Consider the following 24,995-nt stretch of genomic DNA (forward strand, 5'->3'; position numbering starts at 1 on the left):
ACACTCGTTTTTACAAAGGACTTGCATGGTGTGCCCTCTAATAGAGGGTCTGGCAGTGACAATTTTATTTTTTCAATGATAGTGGAGACGGACACAGAGTGGGCATGGACAGACAGGAAGAAGGGGGTGAGGGATAGAGAGAAGAGCAGGGCAGTGTCTATTAGACCCCAGATATCTCCTCTGGCCTCCAAAGCATCTGATCAAGCCAATGTCAGTTTGACCAGATGCTGTACAAGAATGTAACTGCTTGTCAACAAACTGAAAGTGACAAAAATCCTCATCGCTTCCCATTGGTGACTTCACAGAAGAGGGGCCAGAACTTCCACATTTCACTCCCAATCAAATAGAAGTATGGGAAAGTGTGGGTAACCCGCATAAAAACCATGGATACCATGTGTTGCACCTGAGATGTGGCCAAAGAGCAGTGCGGCAGTGTGAAAGCATCCTTAACCGCTTCCTGACCGCCTCACGCAGATATACTGCGGCAGAAGGGCGCGTACAGGTAGATTAACTTACCTGTATGTTGCCCTTTAAGAGGCGGCTTGGGGGTGCTCGCCAGGAGCTCAGCGATTGCGGGTCCTGCAGACCCAATGTCCGCAGGGACACCCACGATCGTCTCGTGGTGAGGAAGAATGGGGAGATGCTAATGTAAAGAAGCATCTCCCCTTTCTGACTAGTGAAACGGTCATTGACGTGTCTCACACAGCCGCCCCCCCCCCTGTTAGAATCACTCCCTAGGACACACAACCCCTGCAGCGCCACCTAGTGGTGGTCAACTCCTTCACTGCCAGTGACTTTTTAGAGTAATGCTTTTTTTTAGCATTGATGTATTAATGCTAATGGTCCCAAAATCATTCGATGTGTCCACCATGTCGCAAAAAAAAATAAAATAAAATAAAAATAAAAAAGCCGCCATTACTAGTAAAAAAATAAATGAATAAAAAATTAGCAATAAAAATGCCATAAAACTATCCCCTATTTTGTAGAAGTTTTGCGCAAACCAGTCAAACTTATTGCGATTTTTTTTTTAACCAAAAATATGTAGAGTACGTACTGGCCTAAACGGAGGGGAAAAACGTTAAATATTTTTTTATATTATAGCAAAAAGTAAATAATGTGTTTTTTCAAAATTGCTGCTTTTTTTTGTTTATAGCACAAAAAATAAAAAGCATATGTTTTTTGTTTTTTTAAATAACAAAGACCCGAACCTTTAGGGCCGGTTCACACTGCAGGCGCGGCGAGGCGTCTCCGACTTGCCTCGCCGCGACCTGCGGCGACCTTAGCGGCGACTTGCAGATGACTTCTGTATAGAAGTCAATGCAAGTCGCCCCCGAAGTCACCCAGAAGTAGTAAAGGAACCTTTTTTCTGAGTCGGAGCGACTCGAGTCGCTCCTCTCAGAACGGTTCCATTGTACAGAACGGGGGCGACTTGCGGGAGCGAGGCGAGGAGAGTCGTGTCGCCTTGCATCGCCCGCAGTGTGAACCGGCCCTTAGTGTCCCTTTAAGAGGGGAAAAGCCAGCAGCCATCCACTGCAGTAAACAAAAACATCCAATAATAAATGTATTTACAGTATTAGAAAATTACACCTAAACGTCAGGCAAAGTGCTAACTACACATGTGAATTGTGTTACCTACCACAAGGTTTTAAATTCAGCCCAGCCACTTGATTCATAAACATGTCAAAATGACACAGCCAGGAGTGCGCCACCAAAAAAAAAAAAAAAAAAAAAAAAAAAAAAAAAAAAAAAAAAACAAACAAACAAACAAACAAACAAACAAAAACACACACAACTACTTTTATCTTCCGTGATCCAAAGACTCCTTTTGTGTCTCACATGCTCCACCTCCCAGACACTGCAGCTCAAAATGAGGGTTTAAGCAACAGAGCCAGTGCTGCCAATCCAGAAAGCAATGGGCGTGACTGGATACAACAGGGTGCTGAATGAAAAGTTGCCATATAGTGAACATGCTGATAGCTACAGCCTCTGCAACATTTCTCATCTCACTGTAGCACAACTGCTGAATTTAGGAACAGTAAAGCATCATTGTCGTTCCATTGCAGGAAGCTACATTAGGAGTAATTCAAAATATAATTATAATATATATATATATATATATATATATATATATATATAAAACAGTTTTCCCTTTGAGAAAACTTTGAGATAAAACACATCAATAAATAAAAGCCGACCATTGTAAATAACCAGAAGTAGCAGTTAGGTTTGTCTCAACCCTCTAACTGCTACATCTTAAATACAGCTTGTCCTGTTGAAAAACAGACTTACTAGTAGGATTACCAGGCAAAAAAAAAAAGCCTAAAAAAGAAAACGAATACAGCCATCACATTTACCCACTTCAATACCAGTCCTATTCTGGCACCTCTCTGCATGTAAAAATCATAATTTTTTTTTTTTATATGAAAGATGATGTTACACCGAGTAAATAGATACCCAACATGTCATGCTTTAAAATTGCGCACAATCATGGAGTGGTGCCAAACTTCATTACTTAAAAATCTCCATAAGCGACGCTTTAAATTTTTTTTTACAGGTTACCAGTTTAGAGTTACAGAGGAGGTCTAGTGCTAGAATTGTTGCACACGCTCTAATGCACGCGGCGATAACTCACGTGTGGTTTGAGTGGTGCTTAGATATGTGGGCGGGACTTGCGTGTGCGTTCGCTTCTGAGCGCGAGCTAACAGGGACAGGGGTGTTTTAAATTGTTTTGGGATTTTTTTTGTTTTTTTTAACACTTTTTTTCCTACTACAAGGAATGTAAACATCCCTTGTAATAGCAATCTATGTGACAGGTCCTCTTTATGGAGAGATGTGGGGGTCAATAAGACCCCACATCTCTCCTCCAGGCTGGAAAGCACGAGATTGGGGGGGGGGGGGGGGGGGGGGAATAAATAAAAATTGACTGATCTCATTTTGACAGCCGCGATCGCAGCTTTGTTTATTTCCGGGTACCCAGACATGACATCGTAATGTCAGGCCCGGGCCACCAATGGTCAGAGATGACTGGTGACCATCTGATCACCGGAAATCTCTATCGTCCTCATCCGGCGCCGGCCAATTCTTTCTCTGGGACCCGATGGCACAGAAGAGACCGGAGACGCACCGGATGGTGGCATGGGGGGGGGTTGGGCATGTTACAAAAAGGTGAACTTATCCTTTAAGAACCAGCAAGCTACACTGTAATATTTGCTTTTGGGTTTAAAGTGGTATTAAACCCAGACATAACTTTATACAGTGCCTTGCAAAAGCATTCACCCCCTTTTACCCATTTTGTTACAGTCTTCCTTTAGTTCAATTTTTTCAAAATCTGAATTATATGTGATGGATCAGAACACAATAGTCTAAGTCGGTGAAGTAAAATTAGAAAAGTATATACATAAAATTATTTTGCAGAAATAAAAAAACGATAATTGGCATGTGCGTATGTATTCACCCCCTTGTTATGAAGCCCATAAGAAGTTCTGGTGCAACCAATTACCTTCAGAAGTCACATAATTAGTGAAATGATGTCCACCTGTGTGCAATCTAAGCGTCACATGATCTGTCATTACATATACACACCTTTTTGAAAGGTCCCAGAGGCTGCAACACCTAAACAAGAGGCACCACTAACAGAACACTGCCATGAAGACCAAAGAACTCTCCAAACAAGTAAGGGACAATGTTGTTGAGAAGTACAAGTCAGGGTTAGATTATAAAAAAAAAAAAATACATAAATAATAATATCCAAATCTTTGATGATCCCTAGGCGCACCATCAAATATATCATAACCAAATGGAAAGAACATGGCACAACAGCAAACCTGCCAAGAGATGGCCGTACACCAAAACTCAGGGACCGGGCAAGGAGGGCATTAATCAGAGAGGCAGCACAGAGACCTAAGGTAACCCTGAAGGAGCTGCAGAGTTCCGCAGCAGAGACTGGAGTATCTGTACATAGAATGACAATAAGCCGTACACTACAATAGAGTTGGACTTTATGGCAGAGTGGTCAGAAGAAAGCCATTACTTTCAGCTAAAAACAAAATGGCACATTTTGAGTTTGTGAAAAGGCATATGGGAGACTCCCAAAAATGTATGGAGGAAGGTGCTCTGGTCTGATGAGACCAAAATTGAACTTTTTCGCCAAAGAAAATGCTATGTCTGGCTCAAACCCAACACATCACATCACTCAAAGAACACCGTCCTTTTCAGCAGTTGGGACTGGGAAACTGGTCAGAGTTGAGGGAAAGATGAATGGTGCTGAATACAGGGATATTCTTGAGCAAAAGTAAAACATGGAAAAAAAAATAAAAAAATAAAAAAATAAATGGAGGTTCACCTTCCAGCAGGGCAATGATCCAAACACTGCTAAAGCAACACTTTAGATGTTTAAGGGGAAACATGTAAATGTGTTGTCATTGCCTAGTCAAAGCCGAGACCTCAATCCAATAGAAAATCTGTGGTCAGACCTAAAGATTGCTGTTCACAAGCACAAACCATCCAATTTGAAGGAACTGGAATCATTTTGCAAGGAGGAATAGGCAAAAATTCCAGTGGTAAGATGTGGCAAGCTCATAGAGACTTATCCAAAGCGACTTGGAGCTGTGATAGCCGCAAAAGGTGGCTCTACAAAGTATTGATTTTAGGGGGGTGGATAGTTATGCACATTAACTTTTTCTGTTATTTTTTCCTATTTGTTGTTTGCTTTACAATTAAAAAAAAAAAAGAAAAGAAAAAAGAAAAAAAAATAAATAAATAAAAAAACGTCTACGTTGTGGGCATGTTCTGTAAATTAATGCAAATCCTCAAACAATCCATGTTAATTCCAGGTTGTGAGGTAACAAAAACACGAAAAATGCCAAGGGGGTGAATACTTCTTTTTCAAGGCACTGTATATTGCAGCTCACAAATCATAAGATCTAGTGGCTGCATTTATTTTCTTTTAAAGTGCCACCCCCCCCCCCCCCCCCCCCCGCTGTTTTCACCTGGTACACACACCCACGTCATTCAGTCAGATTCTGTAACTGAACAAACTACATCTACCGTCAGCTTCCACAGCCAATGGCTTGTAGTTCTCAATGAACTGTGAGGGTGCTGGCAAGCATCCTCTTTGTTCATGGACTCCTCCTGCCATTCAGTAACTGCCTGCAGGAGCCTGGCATTGTACCCGCAATGCCTTAATAGTTCTATTTACTTCACTAAACAGAAGTAACAGCTGTGAGCGCTCTGAAAACTGTATGTAGCCTCAATTACATACAGTATACAGCACGGAGTTCTGGCATTGGGATACAAACTTCTGTTCTGCTTCTGGAACATAATCCCAGAGGGCTGAGTGCTGCTCAGCAATTTACAAAGCTTTGTATTAATTCATACAATAACAAAGTTTCCTCTTAATAGCTGAGAGGCATTTAGCCCAGGGGTGCCCAACCATTTGAAGAGCAAAGGCCACTTAAGCAACTTGGTAACTGGTCGCGGGCCACAATGAGTGGAGCAGACGAATGACAGTTCCGTGTCCACTCTGCATATGCAGAGCGGACACAACCCACTTTACTCTATGGGCCCTTGGATCCGATCTGCCCAGATAGAAGGGGGCGGATAGGAGGTAGGTGGGGTGTAAACTGTGACAAGTCCGTTTACATCTGCGGCTCGATAGAGGTGAACGGAGGGTCAGACCGATGGTGTCAATGGGGCCCAAGGCTGTTTTCCCACTGATGCGCTGTGGTTTACCCACACAGAGGGTGCAGACAAGTGCACCTGTGACTTTCCGGCAGGTTATCTGTACTTTACCATAGACTTCCATTATATCCTGCAGGTGTGGTGCACTTAACCTGCAGGTAATAACAGAAGTCTATGGCTCAGTGCATGTAACCCGCAGGTGTAATTTTTTTCCTTTATTGATATGCGCTGATGAGGTGGCATTGATATGCTGCACTGGTGGGCACTGATAGGCACAGATAAGGCAGAACTGATGGTGCTGATAAAATGCCACTGATGATTGGCAGCTGATAGGTACCACTGATGGGCAACACTGTTGATAAAGCACCTATTGGTGACACTGTGGGCACTGAGAGGTGGCATTGGCAGAGATTAGCTGCTGGCTGCTCTCCTTGATGAGGACCGATGTCCCTCTGACCATCTATTTTACCGGCTCCGTTTACATCACATGATCAGCTGTCATTGGCTGACAGCTGATCACGGGGGGGGAGTCACAGGCCACTCGAGCACGGGAGGACATTTATTGATGCCCTCCCGGCAAAGTAGGTCTGCGCTGTAGCCGTCATTCGGCTATAGTGTGGCTCTGAAGACGTTAATAACAGTCTTCCATTCAGGCATCGCCGGCTGTTGTCCCAGGCAGAGGGCATTTTGGTATCACGCCACCTGTGATAGGAGTTAGCTCTATACAGGAAGCATCAGCTTATGCGACTCGCTTGCTTCCTCTACCAGTGGGGTTTTTACAAGTCTATTTAGTCATAACACTGATGCTCTAAGATGGCGGGTTGGCAACCCACAATCTGGGCTTGCCAACCTGCCATCCCAAAGCAGGAGGTCATGGGCCACATCAGAGAGCTCCACGGGCCACTGGTTGGGCACCCCGATTTAGCCCCTCAATTTTATTTGTAGTTCTCATCCCATTGCTAAAGCCAATGTTGGACTTGCTAATCAGACTGACCTGAGAGTTAAATTATGCTGCTGTCCTGAATCATGCCACAGACTTTATTCCCACCACCTCTGCAAACCACTAGAAAACCCCTTCAACAAATAGTTCCTTGATCACAATAAAAAGGAACAGTCCTTACTACCAGCACACATTCTATTGGCTAATACTTTCAATTCACAGGCTACCTGTAGTGGGAAGCTTTGCATACACATTCTAGTATTTCATAGCACTTCTGGGACAATCAAACACTGGTAAAAGAAGTGTGGGAATCTGGTTTATTTCAGATTCGTACTTACCTAGGTGCATCTGTCCCCTGGCATTTTTGCACTAAGAACTGAGCGAGCGAACACCGCTGATCGCTCCGTTCTTTCACCTCCCTGAGAGGATAGCTGCTGCCTGTCAATCAGCAGCTCTGCTCCACCACGCTCATTGGAGTGCTGAGCTGTGGAGGGGCAGGGAGCAGCTGTCTCAGCGGCTCGCTGAAAGGCTGAGAATACCATCAGTCCAAGACTCCAAGACTCGTGATGCCTGGACTGATCTGTGTGACGTCATGAGAGAGCAAACTTCAGACCGCTCCATGCTGAAACCAGGTCACAGGAGTGCAAAACTAAATGCTCAGGCTGGACTTCTCCTAAAAAGGATATGTATGGGCAAAACTTTTTCCCCCAATTTTGAATGGTGAAGAGAAGGATTAAGACCCCTGTCAGGTTATTTTACCCTCTGTGCTGCACTAGAGAGTTCCATTCACTTGAAGATGTGACAGGAAATTAAAGGAAATCTCCCCGCGGTGAAGACGGGAGAAATTCCAATCTTAGGCAGATGAAAGAACTTTCGTACTTATTGAAGGACGCTTTCTTATCCCTTGCTCTAATGGCAACTCTAAAATATTGTTTTTTTGATCAACTTTATTGCCATTACAAGGGATAAACGACATCCCTTGCGATAGCATGGGTTGCGACAGGTCCTCTATATGGCGATATCTGGGGTCCTCTCCTCTGGACACCAAAGAATCTGAACAAACAGATCAGGTTAATCAGATACTGTACAAGCAGCTTGTCACTTTGTAACATTTCAAGAACGTAAAAAATAACCTCCAGTGTGAAATGCTGCATAGGTGTATCAGCACTGCGGCCTTCACATTGCATACCAGTGGCCATGTGTTAGTGCCTGCACTTGGTGTGAGCACTTAGGCCCCTTTCACATGGTGCAGAACCCAACCAAGCAGATCTGTTTGCTCAGCGGGGATCTCTCCAGTGATACCTGTTGAGAAAGTGGATAACAGGTCATTGTCCGCTCTGCTATGCAGAGTGAACACAGCCTTCTGTCCACCATGGGGCGATCATATGGAAATGGACTGCATCCGTCTGATTTTAGAGGACCAGATCGAATGCTGGTGGGTGACAGCGGACACGTGTCCGCTTAGATCCGCCACCCCATAGAGAATAATGCGTGGTCCGATCGGGTCTGCCAGAAAAATGGACAGGCAGACCCAATCAGTCCACTGGTGTGAAAGAGGCCTTAAAGCTTCTAGAGATGTCTGGCTGGGAGGAAAACCTATGTAATGCTTAACGCACATAACTGTACAATATTCAGGAACTGCGTAATGATTTTTCCGGGGCACGCAGCTACCTACTATGATGAATTAGAAGAGGTGGCTGGGAGTTGAGTAAAGCACTGTTTGCGTTTGGTGTGTTAACCATTCAACTCCTGGTACATACCCATGTACAGTCAAATTTTTTAATTCATCTTAATGTGCGGCTATATGTGGCAGCTGCAGGTCTCAGGTGAGTGATTGTGCAGGCTCTGCATTCTGCACAGCCACTGTATGAAAGCAGAACTAAAAGGCAAAACATTTCATTCTAGATAACGTAAGGGATGGTTATAACCTGTAAGGTTTTCATTGCTGTCTGTGGCCTGTTGGACAGATTTACCTTCACTTCCTGTCCCATAGTCAAGGTTATCTCTAGAGTCATGAGAACTAGTATCCCCATTGGAGTATTTCCCCCCCTCTAGTCTTGTTCTGGGGACAATATTTGGGGTTTTTCCTTTTACTTTTGATAATGGTAAAGAGAGGGTAAATGTCCCCAACAGGAGCACAGACAGCAATATAAACCGGCAAAGTGCACACTATCAAAAACAAAAAAGGTTTTGTTAAACTGAAGCCTAAAAGGTGACTACACACACACACACTATAAAGATCTTTAGAGTTATCATCAACTACATAGTACAAGGGCCTGCCTGACAAGATACAAACATAGATTGTTTGGAACTGTCACTACACCACAAAGGAGAATTCATAGTGAATGGTAAGGGGTAAAGCAGACCATACACTGATTAATCATCAAGAATGTATTGCAAGAGTATGACTAGACACCAACTGAATGTATCATTTATGGTAGATCAGTGTATGGTCTGCTTTACCATACACTAAGCATTCTCCTTTGTAGCGTGATCTAATATAGTGTTACAATCAAATTGTATGGTTGGTGTAAAACTGTACAATCTCTTTGAGATCTACCTTTAATCGTGTAGTACAAGGATCCAGAGTAGATCTAAGATGAATGGATTGTTTACATGCCCCATCACATTACATAGTTGACGGTAGATCTAGGAGAGACTGTACAAATCAAATGGTATGGTACAGCCATTCTCAACCTAACTGACCTCCCTTCTGATAGTGCCTGCATAGTTCCAGGTCCATCAGCATGATCTTTAAAGTCGAACTAAGCCCTCCTATCATTTACAGCCAAGAAAGCTGCAATCTTAGCCTCTGTTTGGATCTGCAACTGTCATGATGCTGCACATGTGATCAGTTATGACGCCAGCCATTGGATGGTTTGACAGTTTGGTTAAGAGCACAACCAATGTGACAGTTAGCATTTCTGGCATGCCAACAACGTAACTGTTTTTTTAAACTATTAAATCAATGGGTTTACTTCCGCTTTAAAGCTAAAGTATACCCATTTACATTTCCAGCACAAGTCAGGAATATAGCTGTTACACTGGTTGTGCTTGTACCCAAACTGTCAAACCATCCAATGGCTGGTGTCATAACTGATCACATGTAGCATCATGGCAGTTGACAATTAAACAGAGGCCAAGAAGGCAGCTTCCTTGGCAGAAACAATAGCAGGGCTTGGTGCCACTTTAAGGCTGGGTTCACATATGAGGTGCTGGACATCACGTGATTTAGAGCGGAATCGCACCACATTCCTATTCAAAACGTGCAGTTCAATTTTAACCAGTCATTTGTATCTCTCAAATCACACCAAAGCTGCACAAAAAAAGTTGCAGACCCACCCCATGCACTGTAATCAAGTCGCAAAGGTGGTCACGCCCATGCAATTCAATTTAGTCAATCGCACTGCATTTTGGGGTTTTATTAACTTTAGATTGAACGACCCCCCCTGCAGTTGGCATGAACACCGTGCAATTTCAAGGTGGTGCGGGAAATGCACAGGACTTGCTGTGTTAACCAAACCGCAAATAAGTGAACAGGGCCTAAAGCGGAACTAAAATTCAACTAACCTGTAAATAATCCACTGTATCTTTTGCAAAAAAAATGCCCATACTTGCCCACTTGCTGTTTCCTACAGAACTGTAAACTGAGCAACTCACAGTTCCGGTCGGTCTCCAAGTGCTAGGATGACAGGACTTCATGCCCCTCCAGCCAAGAGGCCTGAAGACTGGCACTCAGAAGAGGATGTCAGCGCCAGACAGAGAAGGATGGAGATTTTAGTTCTGCTTTAGGCTGGGACCACACTTGCTTCGGCCGTGGCTGCCAGCAGGGGGTCCGGTGCGTCCCCGTTCACCGATTCAGGTCTGAATTTCAGCCTGAATTCACACCCGATTTGGAGCCAAAGGGTGCACAGGACCCTTTCCAAATGTGTACTGTGGCCACACCGGAGCTGTATAAACTGGACCCATTGAGAACCGGTCACACTCTTATAATGCAAACTAGACTGGAGGGGAGACCAGAATCCACTTTGTACAAGTGTGAATCCAGACTCAGATACTGTTACTAAACCCAGGACCCTGCTTTCACTATATCTGGCCTCCCACAGTACATGGAAATACAATAGTTTTAGTAAAAAAAATAAACTGCTAAATACCTTTTCTCATTGCAGTATATAGCAGTCTTGTGACTTCTATCAGTATCTGGCTAAAGCTTGTCTGAGTTTTCATTTTCCCTGATTGTCCTATGAGGCTGCAGGACACCCAACTTGCTGTCTGAACAGTACTGATCACTTTCACTCTAACAAACAAAAGAACTCTAGCAATAGACACCAAACTGAGCATGTGCAGCTCGCCCCCTAACCTCTGTTCTCAGGCGTGTTCGCAAGCTCCACGTGCAGAGCCCACCAGGAAGTTGGCACAGCGTTGCGCTAATCACAAGCAGTGAGACATTGCCCCAATGCGCGGCTGCAGAGATCAGGAAATGTCTCACTACCTGCGATTATTGCAACGCTGCACCGACTTCCTGGCGGGCTCTGCATGTGGACCATGCAAACACGCCTGAGCTCATCCCTAATCACGACATGGTTTGGGGACTGTGGAAGAAGGAGAGGATTAGAGAAGACAGGATCACAATGGCTTTTTTACACAATGTGGAGGATTAACCCCTTAGGTTCCACAGTGAGTATAACAAGCATGGTTTGCTGCATATACAGACTGATTTTGCCATTGTGGGTTTAGTAACACTTTAAAGCTGCCTGTAAGTGTGGCAGTCAGACCAACAAAAAATACAATTTCCCAATGATACCCAGTAGACTAACCCAGTGTTTCTCAACTCCAGTCCGTAAGGCGCCCCAACAGGTCATGGTTTCAGGCTTTCCATTTCATCTGATGGAAATCCTGAAAACATGACCTGTTGGGGCACCTTGAGGACTGGAGTCGAGAAACACTGGACTAACCTTACCAGGTTAGTGAAAGTTTCAAGGGTTCCTCTGGGGGTCAAAAGGTAGAGAAAAGACTGCTGCTATAAGCGCAGGGATCTCCAAACTACTGCCCTCCAGCTGTCCAAGAACTACACATCCCATGAGGCATTGTAAAACAGACATTCACAGAAACGACAAGGCATGATGGGAATTGTAGTTACTGAATGACTAGAGCAGGGATCTCCAAACTACGGCCCTCCAGCTGTCCTGGAACTACACATCCCATGAGGCATTGTAAAATTGACATTCACAGACATAAGGCACAATGGGAATTGTAGTTCCTGAGAGACCGGAGGGCCATAGTTTGGAGACCCCTGCTCTAGTGTATGGGCAATCTGGGTCAGCGTTGCCTTGCCAGACCTATAAGGAGGTGACAACATGGCGGGACAGCCTGCTCAAGGTGAGGAAGCAGCAACTGGATGCCCAAAGCAGAACCTGGCCACCCCAATATAGATCCAGGGGTCTAGAGATGAAGAGAGCATATTAAGGTATGACTTTCATTTAGTCCTGAATGATACAATATAAACACATTGATGCTGTAGAGATCTATTTGAGTTTTATTGTGCTCAGAGATCAAGGATCCAATGTGAGAGAGTGGGTGACAGATGGCCTTGTGGAAGGTGAAGGCCTGGGTTGCAGTGAGTGAGACATGAGAGGAGAGTGGCTGGAAGACAGAGTGTGTATGTGTGTGTGAGAGGGGGACATGGCCGGGCCTGCTCCCTCCCAGACACCCTCACCTCACAGCCCCGGCCACGTTCCCCTCACACACACTGACACCTGGCCGGCAACAAGTGTCACCAAGCCGTGTCCCTCACAAGTCCCGGCACACAGGTGTCCTCTGAGGGAGCCGGCTTGTGAGGGCTCAGCTCTAGCACCTTACTACCAAGCCTTACCGGCTCTGCTCAGTCACCATTCCCCTACCCCCCCACTTCCCTCAAAACTCCCTCCCCACGGCCCCGGCACTCACATTGCTGTGCGGATCGATGGCCTGCAGCAGCCTCTCCCTGATCTCCCGCGGGGATACCGGAGCCGCTGTCATTGCCTCTGTCCGGGGATCACTGCGGAGGGCGGCGCGGCATGTTCCCGGGTAGGGAGGGACACAGTGGCCCGGGCACCGGGAGCGCTCGACACCGGAGACTCCCAGGCGCGTCTCTCCAGCTGGAGCCGAGCGACCGGGAGCCCCGAGGCAGGACGGGAAATCCGCCGCCGCACGCTTTGTGACGCCACTGGGGCAGCGTCTTTGCGTCACTATTCCTCTGGGCAGCACGCACGTCACGTTGAACGTCGGCACGCACTATTCCCCTCCCCCCCACTACTCACAGGAAGTGTCAGAGGCAGCGTGGGGCTGTCTGTCAGCTGTGTCATGCTTGTGGCATGCGCTGCATTTCTATGGCGGCCAACAAGTTGTTAGGCTAGCTTTTTTTTTTTTTTTTTTTGTAACAGAAAAAAAACCTGTAAGCTACGTGTTACTTATAAATAATAGGGTATCTGATTATAAATGTGGAAATGCCAAATTAAGAAAACTTTTTTTTTTTCAGTGAAAAATCTCATTGTACTTTATGTATATATATATATATATATATATATATATATATCTCTCACAAAAAAATTATTTAGTTTGAATCATATATAATTCAATCACATCTTTGCAGTACATGCACCCCTATCCCCACTTTTTGTCTTTTAACCACTTACAGACCGGACCATTTTGCTGGTCAAAGACCAGACCACTTTATGCGATTCGGCACTGCGTCGATTTAACTGACAACTGTGCGGTCATGGAACATAGCTCCCAAATAAAATTGGCGTCTTTTTTTCCCCACAAATAAAGCTTTCCTTTGGTGGTATTTGATCACCCCTGCAGTTTTTATTTTTTGCGCTATAAACAAAAATAGTGTCAATTTTGAAAAAAAAAAACACATTATTTTTTACTTTTTGTTATAATAAATATCTCCCAAATTATATATATATATATATATATATATATATATAAAAAAGTTTTCCCTCAGTTTAGGCCGATACGTATTCGTCTACATAATTTTTGGTAAAACAAATCGCAATAAGCGATTGATTGGTTTGCGCAAACGTTATAGCGTTTACAAAATAAGGGATAGTTTTATGGCATTTTTATTAATTTTTTTTTACTAGTAATGGCAGCGATTTTTATTGTGACTGTGACATTGTGGCGGACACGTCGGACATTTTTGGGACCATTGTAATTTATACAGCAATCACTGCTATACAAATGCACTGATTCCTGTGTAAATGACACTGGCAGTGTAGGGGTTACATGTTCCTAGGGGCGTGTTACTAACTGTGGGGGGCTGGGCTTTGTTTTAGTGAACACTGATCTCTGCTCCAATCACATGGAGCAGAGATCAGCGTCACTTGTTGCTAGGCAGAATGGGGAGAAGCTATTTACAACGGCATCTCCCAGTTCAGCCGCCCTGTGAGACGATCGCGGGTATGCCCGTGGCAATAGGGTCCGCGGGACCCGTGACCGGACTCACGGGGGTCCCGACCGGCGTGCTCGCGATGGTAGGGCGGCATTTAAAATTAGACGTACCTGTACGCCAATATGCCTGCCCATGCCATTCTGCCGACGTACATCGGCGTGCGCCGGTCAGGAAGTGGTTAATTATCAAAGAGGAGCTCCAGCCTGGGCAAAAAAATAAAATAAAAGTCAACAGCTACAAATACTGTAGTTGCTGACTTTTAATATAAGTGAATTACCTGTCTAAGGATCAATGATGTCGGCACACCAAGCAAATTCTTCGATCAGCTTCAGTTGCGTGCACCAACATCTTCACTAAGGGAAGCTAGCAGTGAAGCCTGCAGGCGGGTTCCTGCTGCACATGCGCAAGTCGCACTGCCCTTTCTGAATGGTCCTGCCCGCTTCTGGGACTCATGTGTGTCCCAGAAGGCAGCACGGGGGGGGAAGGAGGAGGGTCTGGAAATACTTGAAGATCAAAACAGCGATCTTACCATAAGTGGGAGTCAAAACCGGGTACCCACTCTCTCCCCCCCCCTCCCCAAAAAAAAGCCAAATGTGGCAGTGGAGAGGGGGGTGCAAACAAGCAGAGCTTCCCCCTTTGCATGGAGCTTTGCTTTAACCGCATGCTGACCAGCCACAAATCGCCATAGCTGTAAGTCAGGCTTGTTCACAGTTCTGTGGGGGAGCCAATCAGCGGGTCCAGCGGACTCGATGTCCATCAGTCACTTGTGATCATTCCCTGCTGAGACAGAACAAGAATCTAACAACATAAACAAGGCAGATCTCCATACTGACAGGGGATGACACAGAGATCTGTCTTTCTGCTATGCAGGAAGACAGACAGATCTGTGTGTTATCCCAGGCAGCCCATCCCCCCCATACAGTTAGTAAACACACCCAGGGAACACAGTTAACCCCTTGATCACCTCTGATGTTAACCCCCTTTCCTGTCAGTGTCATTAGTACAATGTCAGTGCAAATAGCACTGATTACTCCAATAATGTCACTGGTGTCTGATCTGTCTGCTGCAACGTTGCAGTCCCGCTAAAAATCACTGATCGTCGCCATTACTAGTAAAATAAATAAATAATAAAAATGCCATAAATCTATCCCATATTCTGTAGACGCCATAAATTTTGCGCAAACCAAACAATATATGCTTATTGGGGTTTTTTACCAAAATATTTGTGGGGGAAAAAAAAGGACATTAATCTTATTGGTTTACAGCATCGCACACCAGCACAATTTTCAGCTAAAGTAACGCAGTGCCGTATAGCAAAAAACAGTCTAGTCATTAAGGAAGTAAATCCTTCTTGTCCTTAAGGCCTGGTTCACACAGCAAACTGCATATTCCAGGTGCATTTTGGATTTTTCAACACACACTTTTGATCCATTGAAGTCTATGGAACCAAAAAACAGAAAAAAGTCCCAGGCCCTTGCCCCAAAATTACATCCATAGGAAACCATGTTAAATGGAGTGTAGTGTGTTTCTGCAAAACAGAATACGCACTAAAGAATGCACAGGTGTGAACCAGGCCTAAGTGGTTAAAGAGGATCTTCTGTCATTTAAACAAAAAAAAAAAAGTCAGCAGCTACAAATACTGTACACTTATCTGTTAGGGATCCAGCACTGTTCTCACCCAGGCCAGTTCTCCACTGCTGTTCAGGGCCCTGGCTCCACCATGTTGACTTTGGAAAGCTGGCTGTGACTCCTAGCAACTTCACAGGCACCTTCCTGCTACGCCCGGTGAATGGTCTTACAGCCTTCTGAGACCTGTGAAATGTCCCAGGAGGCGAACCTCCATTCAGATCCGAGTGGGCAGGTAGCTGTTGAAAAGGTACCCCGCCCCTCAAAAACAGTTGACATGACTGTCAAAAGGGGAGGGGAAGAGGAATAGAAACAGTAATTTCAGTTTTTAACAGACGTTCCACTTTAAGGCGGAACTTCATCCAAAAGGGGACAGTCTGCTTGTTTGCATCCTCACCCCCTCCACTGCCACATTTGGCCCTTTTTGGGGGGGAGGGGGGGGGGGGCTGGTACCTTGTTTTGGACAGGTAATTGGGAGCGGGCAAGCAGTTTTGGCAGGATTTCCCTCCCACATTCGACCCCCTCCTTCCCCCAGCAGCCTGAGACACATCACAGGTCACAGAAGACTGCGGGACAATGCATAGCGCTGCATACACATGCTCAGTAGCAAAACCTACTGTGAAGCCGGAAGGCTTCACTGCTGGATTTCCTTACCCAAGAGGCTGGCGCCTTGAGGAATCAATTAAGGCGAGGACATCCCTGAACAGGTAAGTGCCTTATATTAAAAGTCAGCAGCTACATTATTTGTGTGCGGACTCGTGCTCCTTGAAGTTTAATCCACTTATACTACTCCCTCTTCTCATAAAGCAACATTTTAAATAAATCCTTCTTTTTCATGACATACCTTATTTTATACCTAGTGACATCATGACTGCGCCTCTGTACATTTCTGTGCAATGCAGGCAGATCGTGACTGGTGGAAGAGGCCAGCAGGGTGCTGTACAAAGCTTCCTGAAAATATCACAGGCCCCAGTCTCAGTATTCCATTAAACCTTAAACCCTGATACAAATGGTAGGCTGACTGTTTGGAGGAGTTATGCTAATTTCAAATATCTTGATGGGTGGATGTCAGTCTGGAGTGGGCAATGATTGCTAGTCAGGCTGTATTAGAATACAGATTGAACAGAGCAACAAATGATCATATCACACATCTATGTATTTTTACCCTTGAGAGTGTAGTGAAAACCAGCACAAATACAGTAGCAAATGCATTTCAGGAGCCAAAGAATCCCTCTTAATCAGGGCTTGGGTTAGATTGCTAGAGTTCCTACATGTCCTAGCTAACAGTCTCGTGACACAGAGCCTCCAAGAAAGAACTGAATTCCAACCAATGAAAGCAATGGGCCAGGGACAATTCAACTGTGGAGGAAAGGGGTAGATGATGCTGTATGTCCTCCAAAAAAGAAATTAGGTGGTATTTCTCTGACATGAAAGAATACGATATTTCATACAGGATAGGAGCCTATCCAACTTTGCAAGGCTGGAGTTCAGCTTTCAGAATGTTGAAAGTAGAAATCCCAACCAGTATTGTCAACCCTGCCTGAGTTCTCCTTTGCTTGGCTACCAAACAATCCCCCTCTTATGACGGAGGTGATGATAATGATAGAGGAATATGTTCTGTAGTCCAGCAGAGAAAGGAGCAAGAATGACAATACTGCTTAGGAGATTTCTGTGGGGCAGAGGCACCATTGTCATTTAAGTGAATTTCTGGCAGGATCAAGTGGTATATTCTGTACTTGTAGCAAGACAAATCATGGGGAAACATAAGATTCTCACTTTCCTTCCTGGTACCACAAATAGAAGAGGAAATCGCTGCAAAGTGATACACAATTCCAGTTTGAACAGTTGTTCGTAAAAGATGTGTCTCAATGAGATTACCCTTCTACTCCTTTTTTGGCAACAGATTATTTTTTTTTTAGATTTAAATAAATAAAATAATTTAGATTCTGGCACCTAGTCAGAAAGCGAGAGTGCCAAAGTCCTAGATGTTATTTATAGAATGGATAAGTGAATTACGTTTCAGCAAAAATAAAGTAGCATGCTAGTTAACCTCCCTACAGTTAGCAATACTATGGGGGTTATTTACTAAAGGAAAATTCACTTTGCACTGAAAGTGCACTTAAAGTAAAGTCACTGTAGATCAGAGGGGGACATGCAAGGAAAAAAAAATATATATATATATATAAAAAACAGCATTTTAGCTTGCACATGATTGGATGGTAAAATCAGCAGAGCTTCCACTCATTTCAGATCTACCCCTTAGATTAAGACCCCTTTCACACTGTCGGACCGTTCAGGTCAGCCTGTCAGTTTTGGCAGCGGACCTGAATGGGCGCTCCATGCTGTCTATGGAGAGATGGATGTCAGCAGTGACATGTCTGCTGACATCCGACCCGGTCTGATCCGCCAAAAGCAGACGGATGGCCCTGCGTTCAGATCCGAAGCTGGCGGATTGGATGAGATCTGAAGAAAACGGACATGCTGTCCGTTTTCATCTGATCTCTCCATAGAAACCAGCGGCGCGCAACAAGGCCCTCCCCACTCAGTGATCAGAGAGGGATCTGTCATCTGCTGGCTCAGCGGAGATCAACGGAGAGATCTCCCACTGAGCTGGCAGACAGAGGCGGACTCTGAGGCAGCAGATGCGCCTCCTGAAAATGAAGCCTAAAGCCCCATACACACTATAAGTTTTTCTGCTGAGTTTTTCCTTCAGGTTTACCAAAACCATGTAGTAGAAGGGCCTGCCTGATTGCATACACATTGAAACTCCTAAGGTTTGACCTCATATTATATGGTTTTGGTAAATCTGAAGGAAAAACTCAGCAGAAAAACTGATAGTGTGTATGGGGCATTAGAGTGACTGCACTTCCAAGTGCACTTGCAGTGCAAAGTGGATTTGCCTTTCGTAAATAACCCCCTTTGTGATAAATCAATGTATGTTGGTGGAGTAAAATATCCACTAGGTAACAAAGTGGAGGTCTGCCCACCCCTGAAAAAATTAAAAGCCAGCAGCTACAAATACTGCAGCTGCTGACTTTTAATAATAGGACACTTACCTGTCCTGGAGTCCAGCAATGTCAGCACCCCTGCTGATGTTTCCATCTGCTGTTGGGTGCTGCTGCTGACGTAATTTGCCGTGGCCTGAAAGTAGGAACAGGATACCTGTCAAAGAAAGGTATTCGCTCCCTCCTCCCCACAAAAGGTGCCAAATGCATCACTGGAGGGGGAGAAGACAAATGAGCGGACATTCCACTTTTGGATGGAACTCCACTTTATTTATAGAAGAACTCTGGAGTAGGCAAAAAAAATACCTGTTGATTTTTTCTAAATCCTTACCATTGAGGAGAAAAGTCTAACTGAATTTTCATGACCTCGTCTCTGTAATTCAAAAGATAACAGCATCTGCTTTGCCAAGGAGGAGGTGTAACAGCAGGGATGTCATATCCTCTCATCTCTGCAGTAAAAGGAAACTACAATTCCCGCCAACCACAGTCAATTGTACTAAATGTGGGTGGGTACACTTAGCCTGTATATGTTGAATGTGTCTCGGAGTCCCGGTCCACCCACCACACCAAGTGGTGCCTAATTACATCACTGCTTCCTGGAGAAAGAACTACAGCAGTGATGTGCCAAGACCAGTGGCTGAAGGAATAGGAGATATAGCAGCCTCTTACAAACAGGAAACCAAAGAGAATTAACAGTTCGATTTTAAAATGAATAGGCTATTTCAGAGCAACTACCGAGTGAACCATAGATGGATGACATTCAGTGAAGGTAGGAAATCAGCAACAAGGTCTTGTAAACAAGTTTTTGGCTGGAGTTAAGCTTTAAAGAAGTTCTATAGTCAAAGCATACACTTTCATTTAAGAACATCAGCATTGTAATAACGATACAAACAATAGTTAGATTTCACAATCCAACATAAGCTAACTTGAAAAATCTTCTTTTTTTGTGAGGGTTGCCTGTCTGCTGGTCATCTTTTCCCATAACTTCCTGGATTCCTTGCATGCTTTGCAGCTTCCCCTCTGCTGTTTACTTTCAGTTTCTAAGGACTATATAGCCCATGGTACCCTGCTGCCCTTCACTGACTGCCTCCTGAATCTCTGTAGTTAAGAAGGCAGACTTTGTGAAATGTGTGACAGAAATTTGTGAAGCTTCCCACACCTTTACTTCCTAAGATACATATTGACCAAGTAATGGTGTGGGAACCTTCACAAATTCATTCATATTAATAGGAGCAGACTACAAAAACACTTAAACATAATGTGGAAATGAACATATGATTTTACATCTTGACTGATATATGTTAATGTATATAAGAATCCTTGCAGACAGTTGCAAACTGAAACTGGAGGAACATAAAATCTCAGATCTTTGGGTTCCCTTTTGCATGTCATACTGTAGATAGTTCAAGCAAAAAAAAAAAAAAATTGGTGCCGTATTTAGGAAGCACTAGTGTATGTGTCCTAACTTGAGCCTCCCTTCATCCCACCACAACAGCACTTAAAGTAGAACTATAGGTAAAACTTTTTTTCATTTTAGATAAAGCAAGGAAGCATTATAACCCGTCAGATTTTTGTTTTTCGGCAGATTTACCTTCACTTACTGTCCCATAACCAAACAGGAAGTGAGAGGAAATCCCTGAAAATTAAAGTGTTAATAAATCCACAACAGTAAAATCAGTCTGTATGTGCAGAATAGCATGCTTGTTATACTCACTGTGGAACTTAAGGGGTTGATCCTCTGTATTGTGTAAAAATGCTCTTTGATCCTATATGGACAGATCCTTCCCTCCTGCGCTGCCTCTCTTGGCAAGGCCAGAAAATACAGTAAGGGTAGTCCTCCTGCACATGTTCAGTTTAGTCTCTATTGCTGAAGAGAACATTTTCTTGTTCTCAGCACTAGCCAGGTCACATAATATTGACATCTCACATGTGGGCATGTATACAGGTTATAGTGGAAATCTCCTCCTACCTGAACACACAGCTCTGGACAAACTCTGCAGGTTATCATGTAACCGTGGTATACAGATCAGTCAAAAAGTTATATAGTGGTAGTATTTTAATGTAAAACGAAGACTTATAAAGCTGTGGGCACTGTGAATGGGCAGATGAAGCATTTTCACATTACTGGGTTTAGTAACACATTAAGGGAATTCCTTTGTGATACCCAGGTCACCAGAACTAGTGTCCCCATTGGAAGATTTCCCCCCATTACTTTTCTGGGGACAAACCAAAATTTGTGATTTTCTTTTAATTTCAATAATAATGGTGAATCTCCTTAATAGGGGTGCAGACAGCAATAAAAACAAACAAGTGTTCTAATCCCTCTCCGAAAAAAAAAAAGGTTTGCCTTTAGTTATACTTTAAAGGGATTGTAAAGTCAAATTTTTTATTTTTTTAAAATAACAAACATGTTATACTTACCTCCACTGTGCCACTCATTTTGCACAGAGTGGCCCCGAACCTGCTCTTCTGAGGTCCCTCGGCGGCTGTCTCTGCTTCTTTCCACAGGTGCTTCTCACGTTCATGCGAGCTCCCTCGCATTGGTGAGAAGCACCTGCGGGCGCGCTCCCGTGATACAGCCGGCGGCTATAGCCGCTCGCTGTATCACAAGGTTCCGCCCCCGGCGCGCTGCGTCATTGGATGTGATTGACAGCAGCGCGAGCCAATGGCTGCGCTGCTTTCAATCCATCCACTGCAGCCAATCAGCGGCCAGGCTGAGCGGCAAAAAGGACGGCGGGGGCGAGCGCGGGATTTTCGAGGGGTCAGGTAAGTAAAACGGGGGGACTGGGAGCGCCGGCAGTGTCAGATGTTTTTTCACCTTAATACATAGAATGCATTAAGGTGAAAAAACATTTACCTTTACAACCCCTTTAAGTTGAATGGGGGGGGGGGGGGGGGCAGCACCAGGGGGTAATCAGACACTAGATGCATGTAAAACCTCCTGCGTTTGCGATGGCAGTTGTCTAGTTTCCCACCTTGGCTTAAATGGACATGCTGTGCATTGCTGCCCTCTTATGAACGTGGAAGTCACAACCCACTGAAACCATTAAACAAAACAGAGGGCGCATCAGCCTAGCACATTATCTTCAAAACATATTTTTTATTATTAAAATACATTAGTAGAATATTCACAAACCAACAGTTGTATATAAGCTTGTCATGCTACAACAGCAGCATTAAGTCCACATTACAACCTTAAATAAGTAACAGGATATCATAAGTCCAACATGTTTCGAGGGGTTCCCCTCTTTCTCAGAGTCAACTGAACTAGACCGTGTATCAGCCCCTAAATGGTATGTCTACTATCAAACTTGAGCTCCACCATCTACCCCTTGGGCAGGAGTTAGCCCCTCATGTTTCAAAACAACAAACATAACATACAACTTAGTGGAACAATAAAACAAAGTACAAAATTGCAAATTGAAAACTATGTAAAACTATATGCATTGCGGGGATCCAATACAAATGCTCGCAATGCATGTAGTTTTACATAGATTTCCATTTGCAATTTTGTTTTATTGTTCCACCAAGCTGTGTGCTCGGATGTTGATTTTAAACATGAGGGGTTAACTCCCGCTTACGGATAAGGGCTTGGGGCCCATTTGGTAGCAGACATACCATTTAAGAGCTGATACAATATGTAGTTCAGTTGGCTCTAAGGAAGAGGGGAAGCACCCCTTGAAACGCGTTAACCTGTTGGACTCCTGATATCCGGTTATGATTTAAGATGCAAGGTGGACTCAGTGCTGTTGTAGAAGTTCCTATACACCTGTTGGTTTGTATTATACTTACGGATTTTAACAATAAAAAATATATGTTTTGAAGATATTGTGCTAGGCTGGTGCGCCCTCAGTCTTGTTTTATTTAGGGGAATCAGACACTGCTGTTTGAAAAAAATGCTCACTGGATTTGAGAGTAAAGTTAATGACTTTTTAGTGTGTTGATGCTCCTTTGTGGTCCAATAAGCAGTTGGGTGCTAATGAGGTGAAACCACTGTATTTACCAATTATAACAGAAATAGGTGTCACCCTCCTAGCTGTGTGGTTTGAGGCCGGGTTCACACTTATGAGAATTGGATGCTGGTTTCCCTGCATCCAATTCTCATGACAGGAGAGTCAGGGCCAGGGAGCCACGGAGCGCACAGCAGAAGGGTCTTGTGTTTCTTTAGCTCCCTTTCAGGTGTGAATTCAGGCAAAAATTCAGACCTAAAAACGGGGAACCAGGACGCACCGGACCCCCTGCTGTGTCCCATGGCCGCACATAGTGTGAACCCAGCCTAATACAGTAAAGGTGTAGAAAAAAAAATATGTTACCAGATGAGACAATTCGCTTAAGTATTAAGCTATTTGACTGGGGGACAGCTTTAAAAATGGAACTGTAGATTACAAAAATACCTACTAGACCTGACTGGATGTTAGGTGTAATAATCTCTAGAGTTTCTTGTAAGGATGGGAGATGGTAGAGAGTAGATGCAGAACTTTCATCAGCACAAGGGTACCCATTCAGAGAAAAAAAAAGGAATTAGGATCAGAATTGATTATCAATACAGCAAATTAAAACGGCCACTGGGTTTAGCCATGCCTGTGTGGACAGTCACCATTACAACAGTGAACAAGTAAATGCCAATGGGGGCTAAGATGACTCATCTCAGTAACACTGAATGTGTTTTCAATCACAAACGATGTAATCCTGAGCTTCCATTGCTATAGCTAGGACAGGAAGGAGCTGACAAAAGGTATTTAAGCTATTGAAGAAATGGGCTTGAATCCAAAAAGGCGATATAGGGCAGCCAAGAGGAGGGAGAAGTGTGTGAGGTAATTGGAGCACCAGGAGGGCACATGAGTGACAACAAAGCAAACAGGAGATCTCTCTCTCGCAAAAATCAAATAAAAACTATGCATACTATAAAAATACTTAGGCTGATGTAATACAATGCAGTTTCTTTGAATACATGACCTCTTTAGTGCTGGTGCGACCCCAAATAATGGTTAAGAGGTGGAACCAGTCAGGAAATATGCATATCTGAGCACCTGTTGATTAAAGTGTTTGTAAACCTAAAAAATCCCTTGCACTGTATCTTAAATGTTTTTGTACTTCAGTTTTCAATTATATTAGTGCCTACTGTTCTTCTGAATTACATGGTTGATCCTATCTGTGCCCCTCCTCCTGATAGTACACTGACCACGCTAAACATGGCTGCTAATCCATGCTTGCGTGGTCAGTTTACATCCTCCGTCACACCACATTTAGACACAGGCATGACTGTATCTTTTGAGGTCAGCTTAAACCACACCGCCCTCCAACCTTGACAGACTTCATCTTGCCGTACAGCCACTCCTTCCCTCCTGTTTGGGAGGCTGCCTCCCAGAATGTCAAGCTGTCTGCCCCGCTCTATATAAGCCCACCAACTGGTCACGTGATCACTGTTGATTTCTGAGCGATTCTCTGAGCTGCTGGTGGGCATGTATAGAGTTGGGCAGACATGTCTGACATCACAGCCAGGAGAGGGGGAGTGGCTGCAGCCACTCTATGTGCCCACCAGCAGGTCCATGAATCACTCGGGAATCAGCGGTAAACACGTGGCCTGCACTTTAAATAGCTAAATATAACCCTTTAATCAAAAAAAAAAAATACACAAAAGGCAGGTTTTCAAAAAAAGCTGAACCTAAATGATTAAAGGGTTATATTTAGTTATTAAAAAAATGTTTTTGTTGTCATTTACAACTGCATTAAAGTCACTCGCTTTCTTAACATGAAGAAAGCTGAAGGTATCTGCTATGTCCTACAAACAAGGATTAGGTAGTTGTTTTCTACTTCCTGTTGATGGTCAAGCATAAGACGAACGCAACACATTTTGGCATTAAAATTCTAACTCCGTTAGAGTTCAACAAGTTCTGGTGGAACGTGCACAATTTAGTTAAGATAGAGGATTCTGGGCATTCACGTTAAATCTCATTTCTCTCCCTCAGGTTAGTTACATTTTGAGCACCTATCTGCATTCACATGCAGTCCTCTGCAAGATGAAGAATAGAACTTTTGGTCTGGCACAGATCTCCGTTATGATACCTGTATAAAAGAGGAATAAAATATATACAATTTTTACTCCTGATATTGTTTACCATTTAACATGCTGTGGTGGTTGTAAACCTTAGACATGAAAAATGAACAAAGCACATCCCAGTAAAGTTTGTACCAACCTAAATCCTGCATGATTCACTACTTCTAGATCAGCCAACCTCAGCCTTTAGCCGGTAAAGGGGGTGGGGGGGTGTTATTTTCCCCAATCAGCTATCAGATTACACTCAGCTCT

At 44.1% G+C, this 24,995-nt stretch overlaps 1 protein-coding gene across 2 annotated transcripts in view; it reads right to left on the reverse strand.

Annotated features, from left to right (window-relative positions):
* Positions 1-12,838, reverse strand: part of MED26 (mediator complex subunit 26) — a 65,970-nt gene extending 53,132 nt beyond the window's left edge. Inside the window, exon 1 of one of the 2 annotated variants that reach the window (XM_077475501.1) lies at positions 12,566-12,838. In XM_077475501.1, the coding sequence (XP_077331627.1) occupies positions 12,566-12,637 (72 nt within the window). In that variant the 5' untranslated portion in view covers positions 12,638-12,838. The remainder of the gene's footprint in view (positions 1-12,565) is intronic. The other variant, XM_077475502.1, reaches the window with a different exon arrangement.
* Positions 12,839-24,995: the final 12,157 nt, after the last annotated feature.

The sequence above is a fragment of the Lithobates pipiens genome, unplaced genomic scaffold (assembly GCF_037356315.1).
Source record: "Lithobates pipiens isolate NorthernLeopardFrog02 unplaced genomic scaffold, aLitPip1_a1.2 Scaffold_13, whole genome shotgun sequence".
NCBI lineage: Eukaryota > Metazoa > Chordata > Amphibia > Anura > Ranidae > Lithobates > Lithobates pipiens.